Source organism: Anabrus simplex, chromosome 8 (genome assembly GCF_040414725.1).
Source record: "Anabrus simplex isolate iqAnaSimp1 chromosome 8, ASM4041472v1, whole genome shotgun sequence".
Taxonomy (NCBI): Eukaryota; Metazoa; Arthropoda; class Insecta; order Orthoptera; family Tettigoniidae; genus Anabrus; species Anabrus simplex.
This window is the reverse complement of record NC_090272.1, coordinates 84,525,381-84,536,370: the sequence shown is the minus strand read 5'-3', so window position 1 is coordinate 84,536,370 and position 10,990 is coordinate 84,525,381. Positions and strand designations below refer to the sequence as shown.

Here is a 10,990-nt window from a genome sequence, read left to right as displayed (position 1 = left end):
TATTATTATTATTATTATTATTATTATTATTATTATTATTATTATTATTACTGATGTTGCAACATAGGATACATAAATGAAGAGAAACTCTTTTTAAAAAATCTCGAACAACTTTCATAGATGAATGCTGGAACAATAAATGAATGTTCTCATGTGGTTCTGCGGATGATTAACAAACGAAGACGAGAAACGAAATTTTGATGACCTCATCATTGATTTTTCTACAATCAAATTTAAAATAATAAATCCATTCTCAGCGAATACGATGTCCCAAGTAATTCCATTGGTGAAGAGAAGATGATGTTCGAAACAAAAATAACATTTCAGTTCTATCTTTTTCACCCACACGCTTCCTCGTAGCGCAACTGGCATTATTAAGTTACTTTCTTATATATTCGATTATTATTATTAGGGGGCTTCGTGATTAACGTTGTGGCTTAACTGGCAGCTTCCCACTCAGAAAGCTGAGGTTCGAGTCTCGGTCGATCCTAGGTAGAGATTTTCGTCTCAAAAATCACGTCGTCCCGGCCAAAACCTATATAGGGCTGGGTGGCTCCAGCGACCCCAGGAATACCTGTGATAAGGTGACGAACGTTCAGAGGGTCCCGGGTTCTATTCCCAGCTGGATTGAGGATTTTTATCACGTCTGGTTAATTCCCTTAACACAGATACTGGGTGTTTGTGTTTGTCCCAACACACTCCTCTTCAAACACACACAACAGACCGCATTACCAAACAGCACAGAAATACGCAATGGTGAAAACATCCATCCACAGAGGGTTGGTGTCAGGAAGGGCAATTGACCGTAAAACAGGTCTATATTTTTCACCCGAGACCTCATCAGGATGTGTGAAATTATTACTGGACATAGGAAAATTGACAGGAGGACTCGCATATCTCTTTATGCTGGAGGGGCGGGGGATGCCTACGGGGTGTTGATTCGGCCCTAATTTGATGAGTCCAACTGACAAAGTGAACGCCCCTCTTCTTGGCATTACATTATTGAAAATTAAAATGAATCTAACCCAACTGAAGGCGATTTCGAAGGCAATTACATAATACCAATATCTACCTCCAACTCTCTTTCTAACTTCTGAATGTATCGCTAATGAATGCACACAGATGTAATACGGCAACACTTCTAGGAAAGCATCCTTTTTCTTCTTGAATCTCCCATCGGTGATCATATTCGCGCACGAAGCAGACAGCGCCTCGCTCCCATGTGACGGCCACGCGCCGAACTTGGTGGTTCATAATAAGATTCGTGTATGTCCGTTCCAGTTCGTTTGGCGCTCGGGTTTGAACTGGCTGCCATTACCGTGTTCGAGGCGGTCCGCGCTGTTCTGTCTGAGGGGGGGAAACCTTTACTCCCGTCAACATCAAAGCGGCACGCTGATTGGTCGGCCGCTCAGCCTCGTTCTAGCGGCGGCCCTGACTGCAAAGCGCGCCGGCGAAACTGTTCTCAGTCAGTCAAGTATCCAGTGGGATGGCCGCTGAGCGAGCCTGTGTCAGTGCTGTTCTAGTACCAGATTTACTTATAAAGTGATTCGGAATTCCTTTCTTCTTTCTCTTCCCCCTACTACAACCGCACTTGGGGGTAGGGGAAGATCAGTGTTTTTTAAAAAAGTGTTTTTGAAAATGCCGCATGTGAGTAGCGGGGGTGGTGGTGACGACCTAGGCAGCACAGATGAAGTCAAAGTATTCAAAGATGAGGGGGAAGATGAGAAGAGGTCGTCTGAAAACTTAACTGAAGAGAAAAGTAGCTTGATAGACCTTACAGAATCTGAGGTATGTAATGGTCTTATCTGTCCCAGTTTTCCAGTCGACCTCGTGTTTTCAGAGTGTTCGTCTCTTTGTTGTCAATATTGTAATCTCTGTGTTTATTTTAGTGATGGGTGTTGTGTGCATTGCATTCTCTGTTGTTGTGCTTGGAGAAGTTTTGATGACGTCATAGAAGTCACGTGTGTAATCAAATTTCTGTGTATAGGTGTCGTGTGTCATGATCAGGTTATGTTCATATTTATGCATGTAGATGTTTTGTTGTGAAAATATTGCGTGTGTTTAATATTGGTGTTTATAGTTCTTTATATAAAAGAAATGAAAACAACGAAACTGCGGAAGTATCCCGAAGAATCACATCTTGATGTTGTAAAGATTCCTTGAGGAGACCTGTGAGATGTGTTCCTGGTTTTCTTTTCCAGGAAAAGAGCGGCTCGTTACCTGGCCAGAGTTATTCCTCCAGCAAGAATGCGTCGCGGACGGATCACAGTCCTGTGTTTGGTGAGTCAAAAATTACCTGTTTATTATTTCTTTTATCAAGGTCACTCCACCTGTATACAATTCAACACAACAACAGCAACAACAACAAAGATACTTAAAAACAGATGAACAAGCTTGGTGCGTTTTTAAAATTGACATTTGGCTGTTTAAAGGACTATTCTGGGAGTGAAAATGTGGAGCATGATAGGAGTTAGTGGGTTACTTACTTTCATTGTAGTTCTCCTTACGTGCATTCTCCGATTTATTTATTTCTTAGAATGTTAATTATATTACTTCATTTTAGCTATCTGTGTTAATCTGAGCGATGTTCAGGTTACCATTTGTTTTCTTTGTAGTTCGTAGTCAAAAAGGGGTAAGGACAGTAATACAATTTGAATTCGAAAACAGTTGAGAGAAGTGGTTAGACAACAAGGCATCGTTGAGCGCGTGTTAAGTTTGTAACAGCCTGCTTGTGAGGTTAGATAGATTGGATGGTTGTTAGGAAGGAGAGGTTTTTGAAGGTCGTTCAGAGCAGCGCAGCACAGCCTGTACAAAGCGAACACAACGCGGTGAAAGCAGGCTGGCTGGTTGTGGCTTGCGACGTTGCCCGTTAGCAGGCTGCCCAAATGACGGCACTGAGGAGCCGAGAGTAGGCCTAATGCAGTGCCCGGGGCCCGATCGGCTTCTAACCCGGCGAGCGACCGCCTACTTGCCCAACAAGTTTACGACTTGCTTGCGGACGGAAAACACGGGGTGTGTTCTTTCTACCAGGCCCCAGTTTTACACTTGCATTATCTTAACCGCATGTTATATAATTATACGTGTTACAACCCTATTCTATTTCTAAACAAGGGTGTGGGATCTTAGTTCAAATACAACCTATAGCAGTATTCATTAAGAACAACCTGTAATTAGCATTGTACTCTCTTTTGGCAGTTTAAACAAGGATTTTATCCTTCACTTTGTCATTGTTGTCATTTCATGTTGCCTGTATTATTGATGTTCTAGTGTTTTCTAATTTACCTAAGTTCCTTGCTAATTTTACTTCTTTGAGGCCTAGTGTAAGACACATTTATGACATTGGTTAACGATTTGTGTAGGACTCCAATAATTATAGGAGGCTTAGTCCAAGGGAGATGCCATAAATAATAAGATAGAGTAGTAATAAACCAGGTATGCTTTTATGGTCCAGGATCCTATGAATGGCTGTTTCAAGCTAACATTCACCCAAGCTTGTAAAGTTAACAACCACCTTCCTCTCCTCTCTTAGGATTACCCCTAAACCATTCATGAAAGCCCAAATAAGGCCTATAAGTTAGGGTTGCCCAAACGTGTAAACATATCCTCATGGCAAATAGGCCTACTATAAATGGCAGCATACATTATACATGGATGTGTTACAGTTTTAACGACAAGTTACGTAGTTTATGTTATCCTAAAATGAAACAATCCTGTCCAGTTTTGTAATTTCAATATTTCTGTCAAGTATTTCTTCTCGAAGTGCTGTACGAACGTAATTTTTCGGATTTTTCTGATGTCCGACCTCTTTTATTCCTATTCCTGTATTTAAAAAGAATCCTTGGGAATTAAGGTCGTCCATTGACAGATAGGACGATTTTCGAAGTGCATCTGCAAGAATCACGAAGAAACGAATTTCTTGTATGTTGTTGGCAGATCGTGATAGTTGATCAGATGAATGATAAGCTTTCAGATTTTTCCCACAGAATAAAATGAAGCGTAAAAATAATCACCCTAGGTAAACAGTTGATGGGGAATCTGTCTCCTTGGCGGCTGCCCTGAATGCAGATCAGTGGTTGTTGTTTGTTGATTGATTTATTCATTCATTCTTATTGTAATTCGTTACTGAACATATGAGTAGATTTCGCTATTGCAATCATTAATAATTTTTAAAATCTTCAGTTGTTTTCATTTCATTCTTACACGCTGGAAATCCTTTTTTCCCATGTTCACATTTTTCTTCGTTGCTATCATCTTTATCTGTTGTGTAACAAATATTTACACAGGGTAATCTCTGGAATTATACAGCAGGTAAAACTGTAAGATATTCTTAGACTTCGTTCTTTGTTAACTCAACAAAAACATCCTAATTTTGAACACGATTTTATAGATTTATTTTTTCTGATTGTAATAAATTATCATTCGTAATTTCTTTTTATTTTCCATATGTGGTACTTTTTTTTGCAAAATGCCCCAGGTTTCTCTACTAAACTTCGTACGAAGTTTATGAATCTTCATGTCGAATATAAATGTTGGTTTTTGTAATGCCTGGTCATTGATGCACGACTGTCATACGTAAACTGGAGACCCAGAAAATGATTATTTTTCGGTTTTTTAGTCATTCTCCCTTCAGTTCTTTTCAGTGTCGTTCAACTCGGAAATAATTTGCGGACTGTGTTTATTCAACTGTATACTATATTTTATTGTTACCACTATATTTTCCGTCAGGTTGATCACGATCATCATTTTAATACTATTTCATAGATTTGTAGTTTTATTTAAAGTGATGCCTGTTATGGTTGTCAAAGAACAGGTTTAGATTCCCATAGTAATGACGCTAGAATTGGTAAATTCTACCACCCGCTCCTGCGTCATTCGTAGGTTTGAGAAGATATACCGTAAATTTATACTTAATTGCTAGCTAACCGTTGATTTAAAAATGTTAATTGTATATAATATAACGTTACATTTTTTCTTATGATTGCAGCTGCATTTTATAACATTTTCCTGTACTTTTGCTAGGATTATATATCGGAGATTAGATAGGTATTAATCCTGTCTTTCTGTCCCGTTCCATGTATCTTCTTTCAATTTATCACCATTATCACTAATATCATGATGCTGTAGAAAAGTAGGAAACATATTGCAAATACGTACGTAGAGGCGATTTCCTAAAATTTTTTTACCCACCCTCCGTTCTTACATTTCGAATTAAGTTAATCCTATATTTAGGCCTAAAAAGGGGGGGGGGGCATTCAGTGCTGAAAAAATCTGTATTTAGTTTTAAATGTCGTTTTAATTTACTATTAAAAAGCTAATTGTTAAATGTAGTTTGTCTTTTTGCCTATGAAAAACGTTTGGAATAAAAATAAAAATAATATACGCCTTAAGTAGGTGCCCGACCATTTCTATCGTGTTGAAAGTTATGTAGTTCTATGGTGTTATTATTCTTAAAATTCTTTTAGATTTTAAACAAATGTGTTATTTCTAAATGAGTCTTGTGTGTGCTGAGACCTATTCATCATGGCTTTAAAACCGAAACGGGTTCTGTTAGGCTGCATGCCAATGTATAATTAGATATGCTAATGCTCATCCATTATTCGTTAAGAAGACTGGGGTACTTAAGTCTTCGCAACAAGTCTTGTCAGGCGGGTGTACAAATTGCGCCTCCCCACCTTCCTCCCTCTTAATATCATTCACGAGATTGAAACACCTGTTCACGTTTTGAGTTATGATGTACAGTCTAGTGCTTAGAATAGAGTTGGAAGGTTGTAGATGGCAAATAAACTGAAGAAAATTATGATGGATATCTTCACTTCTCACGAACTTCATGTTTATACGATGTTCAGATTTAGTCTAAAATTCGTTAACAATTTTAGGTAGTTATCTCATCAGATTCTCCATTGTTGAACTAAACGTACATTTTAAAAATGTATTTACATTTCTTCCTAATATTGTTGCACCTTAGAATGGTTTAGTGTCCTAGTGCCTCCATGGATTTAAGAATGCAACGTTTTCTTTGTAAATAAGCGTGTCTCTAAATAATTTTTCCTTTCGAGACGGATACTCATGCGCGACTTTAGGCTAGTTGCATTTAACAAGATCCAAGGTATTTGTTTATAATAAGATTATACAATTCCTTCATAAACATATCTTGTCAAAATGTTCTTTTCTTCAGCCCTCGTTTTTGTATATGTCGTCTCTGTATGCTACATTTTTATAACAGCATTATATCAGGTCAAATCTAATAGTGAACTACAATGTAAATAAGTTATTATGTCCTTACAGTTGGGCTCAATCCCGATCTAGTGCCGAACCCAAGTAAATAAAAAAAAATGATTAGGAATAATAAAATATGAATTTGCAGGTGTTAACGTCAATTAAGTTACATTTGGGAATTTTTTTTCGCTAGTGGCTTTACGTCACACCGACACAGATAGGTCTTATGGCGACGATGGGATAGGAAAGGCCTAGGAGTTGGTAGGAAGCGGCCATGACCTTAATTAAGGTACAGCCCCAGCATTTGCATGGTGTGAAAACGGGAAACCACGGAAAACCGTCTTCAGGACTGTTGACAGTGGAATTCGAACCCACTGTCTCCCGGATGCAAGCTCACAGCCGCCCCTAACCGCACGGCCAACTCACCCGGTTTGGGAAAGATAGAGCCTTTTCATTTACTGGTTGATATGATTCTCTTGAATCAAGATTTATTCCTATAGACATTTAGGCATATTTCTTAAAATTTTAACATTCAGCCTATTTTGGATTCATCAATTCAACACTAGGCCTACTAGCTCTGTTCTCACTGCTAGTCTCAAACTGCCTGTGAACTGGAAACACTCGTGCCGCATTTTTGCACTGATAGAGATATATAATTTCGTGGGAGTGTTGATTTAGGAAACATTTTTACGAATTTTGCATTGGCCTATACTGCGAATTAATTATTTTACTCGTATTTCTAAATTGTCGTTTCAGTGGATTTCTTCAGGAACAGAAAATCTCATAAGTTACGGTTCATGAATATAAAATGCAATCAAGGACATTTACAAACAGGCCTTTACGCTCTTTGTGTTAATTTATGATGCCCATCCACCCCGCTTTTGTATAAACGCGAGACCAAATAATATTTGTTCAAGATTTGTAATGAGAGTACAAAAATAATTATTGGTGTAATTCTGATTTAGTTCTCGTTACGATTTATTCTTGCCTTTTTTTCATGCAAACTGATTCTTCGAAGAAAACTGCTTGCAGAATAACCATTATTGTCTGAGGACGAATTCACTTTCCCTGGTTCTCTGGGCTTTTTGCATGAGTTCAGTGTTATAATTCGGGTAAGGTAACTCTTCGGTGTCCTTACAAGTTTGAGTAAATCCCTTTTCCAGATACCGAGAACAGCCTGGAATAAAATGGAATAAACCTTGGGGCTATTCGGACAGCAGTCAAGAACTTCCTTCAGGCCTCGGCGGCAATCCTTAAAAGACTGACCTGAAAATGTGGATAAGATGATGAAAATGACAGTGTAAGATATTGTGCTGAATGCTTAACTCTCGTGGCAATGAGAAATTGTTATTGTATAGTACGGCGACGAAATGAACTCTGCTATTTGTATCTTTTAGTAATATTTGTTGTAAAGTAGGCCCACGTCAGTGCGATTTTATTGTAAGTACTGTATATAATCTATAATTCATTTTAGTATTGCTCAGTTTCGTCTTATTCGCGAAATTCGCGTTATTCTGAAGTTTGAGAAACTTGAGAAAGATACCCAAGTTACTCAGAAATACTTGAAGGCAAAATAAAGCCCTCACGACTCCAACGAATATGATACTTTTAGCATGTTATCTATTGTTTATTTTGTGTTTTACGTTTCGGATTTAGTTGTTATAATGAATTTTATATGACCTGCCCAGTACAACTGATTATCATAAAATTACTCTTATGTCTGAAAAATACCGGTTATCTCTAGTTACAGTAGGCAGCACTGGATGATAAGTCATTTAAAACAACCCTTGCAAAATGTTAGTCGTGATAAATTCACTCCCTGGCCGTTATGCGCGAAAGCACTCGTGAAATATGAGATTATGTCGGTTGAATACCACTAATGGTTACTTCAATAATTGTAACCATATAATTAACTCTACGGGCATCACAATATGTCATTGCTTCAAGTATGTTATTACTATTAGATACAGTGCTATCTGTTAGGGACTTTCTTTCCCTATAATATTAGTACTATTATTTTATTTCTGCTTGTTTCTCTTCGCGTTGCGTTATGCCGAAAAACGTTCCACCTGCAGCATCCCATTGATGAACTGAGCAGAAATCGGTATTGCCATAAAAGGAAGTAATGCTGCAAGTTATGCTTGGCAGTTTACAACGCTTTATACAAATTGACAAATAAACACTGGCAAATGAGTAAATTTTATTTCTAGGATAATTACTGAAGTGTAGAATATATATTTTCAAGAAAAATGTTGTAGTTAGTTGTATGAAAATGAAGCTTATTCCGATTTTAGAAGCTCTTTGTAGACTCTTCACTCTTCTTATAAACGTTAACACCGACTGGATTAATTTGTTACAACGCACTGTCCATGGTGACAGGCTTGTCGGATTCGTGAAATGCATAGGTTCGAATACCATCATCGGATGTCGTTTACATGGCTTTGTTATGCTTCCCAGTTTACAACTTATGCGACACTGAGACTTACCTTTCAGAAAGTCCACAGTCACTTTCTTTCCAATATCTTACGTAGCTTTTCCTCATTCCTCTATCACACAAAGATCCATATCACCTGGGTGATACGTCGATCTACTGTACCCTGTCGTCGTCAGAATAAAACTATTTACAAGCTACCGGTCGAGTTGTCATTGCGGTTAGGGTCACGAAGCTGTGAACTTGCATTCGGGAGACAGTGTGTTCGAACTCCACTATCGGCAGCCCTGAAGATGTTTTTCCGTGGTTTCCTCTTTTTCACACCTATTTTTCCTATCCTATTCTCGCCGTAACCTTTGTTTTTGTCTAGTGGTTTAATCTCGCACTAACACATCGAAGGTTTTCGGCAATGCAGGGATAGAAAAGGCCTGGGACTGAGAAGGTAGCGGCCGTGGACTTAATTAAGTTACAGTTAATTAAGTTAAGTTACAGTCCCAGCATTTGCCTGATGTGAAAATTGAAAACTACGGAAAAACATATTCAGGGCTGCCGACGACGGGATTCGAACGCACCATCTTCCGAATGCAAGCTCTCTGATTATAACAAAACACAAAAGTAAAGCAATAATGATCACAACCTCCTCAACGCTGTCTGTTACACTAGTAGGGAACCATTTCTCGCAGAGTCCGAAAGTGTACCCACGTTTGAGGAAAAACCTACAAAACAATAAGGTGGACTGGAATCGAATTGCAGGTCAAGACAGACGAAAGTCTCTTCATACAGAATTAAGAGTGGTGTGATATGCTTGATATTATTATGATATACCGTAGGTTTTAAGTCCCACTGAATACTTTCACGGTTTTCGGAGCCGCAAAGGTGCTAGAATTTTTTGTCTCGTGGGAGCTCTGTTACTTTCCAGTATATCTAATGACGGGTTAGGCGTATTTGAATATCTTCAGATTCCGCCGAATTGAGCCGGGATCGAAGTCGGCAACTTGACCTCGGAAAGCCAGCACTTATACCGTCTGAGCCACCCAGCCTGGCAAGCTTGGTTTGAAATAATTTTTTATTACTAACATGGTATCCGTCTCCGTAGCGTAACTGATAGTCCTTTTAGCTGCCATCCTCGAAGGCCCGGTTTCGATTCCCGGTACCTCCATAGATTAAAAATAGCAGGAGGGCTGAGATGTTTGAAAAACGGTACAGGCAGCTTACCTCCAGCGGAGATACACCTAAAGAGAGATGTACCACCGCGGAACGAGGGTACGAGTTTACTTTGCTGGTGTGGTTAGACCTTTCTTGACTATTCCACATGCTCATTCGCTATTCAGAGGTAACGTGAATTTACAGCGAACCCTCTGCGGTCTATATTATTACATGTAGAAACTAATGGAAATACATTTCCGAGTGTTAGCTGTGGTGGATTCCAATTTATTGAATAATTACTGTATAAAGAAATAAGCTGCAGAAAATGCTACAAGTTAAATAAATGTATAAAATGCTAAATTTAAATTGCATTATTATTATTATTATTATTATTATTATTATTATTATTATTATTCTGCCGCTTTTCCCACATCCTGGTGGGATCGTGGTTGCGAACTGTGTTACACATTTGGAATTTACCCTGTTTTACAACCGCATGCCCTTCCTGACACCAACCCTAAGCAGAGAGGTGTAATCAGTATGGACATTCCTGTGGTGATTTGTAGTGAGATTTGTTCTGTGTAAATGAAAATATGTATTACGACTAATAGAAACTCCATATTTCCGAGCTACAATCCCCGGCTCGGTCTAGAATCGAACCCGGTGTCCTCTGAACCGAAGGCCGCTAGGTTTACATTCAGTATTATTATTATTATTATTATTATTATTATTATTATTATTATTATTATTATTATTATTATTATTTGCTAGTGGTTCAACTTCGCACCACAAAAGTTTTAGGCGACTGAAGGATGGGGATAATAATAATTTAGTGTGGCTATGTAGTCTATTATTGAAATTAGACTTTCTTCTCTGGGTGGGCGACGTCTGCCGTGTATGTGGAAACTGCATGCCAATGTGGTCGAAGACGGCGTATTTTTGTAATGCGAGAGTTGCAGAAATGTTGGGACAGCACAAACACCCGGTCCTGAGGCAAGGGAATTAACCGTTTATATTTAAAATCCCTTGACCCTGCCGGTAATCGAACTCGGGGGCCACAGAGACTAAGACGTTGGTCACTCAGCCATGGAGCCGAATGACATTTATAATAATAATAATAATAATAATAATAATAATAATACGTAGAACCGCGAAAGTCGTAAAATTCTTCTTATCCTACCGCTTTTCCCATAACAG

General features: G+C 38.6%; 1 protein-coding gene across 1 annotated transcript in view; it reads left to right on the top strand.

The window, feature by feature from the left end:
- Positions 1–1,493: 1,493 nt before the first annotated feature.
- Positions 1,494–10,990, top strand: part of LOC136879305 (protein pangolin, isoforms A/H/I/S) — a 62,575-nt gene continuing 53,078 nt past the window's right edge. Inside the window, exons 1-2 of the mRNA XM_067153125.1 lie at positions 1,494–1,788; positions 2,202–2,280. Coding sequence (XP_067009226.1) covers positions 1,639–1,788; positions 2,202–2,280 — 229 coding nt within the window. The 5' untranslated portion in view covers positions 1,494–1,638. The remainder of the gene's footprint in view (positions 1,789–2,201; positions 2,281–10,990) is intronic.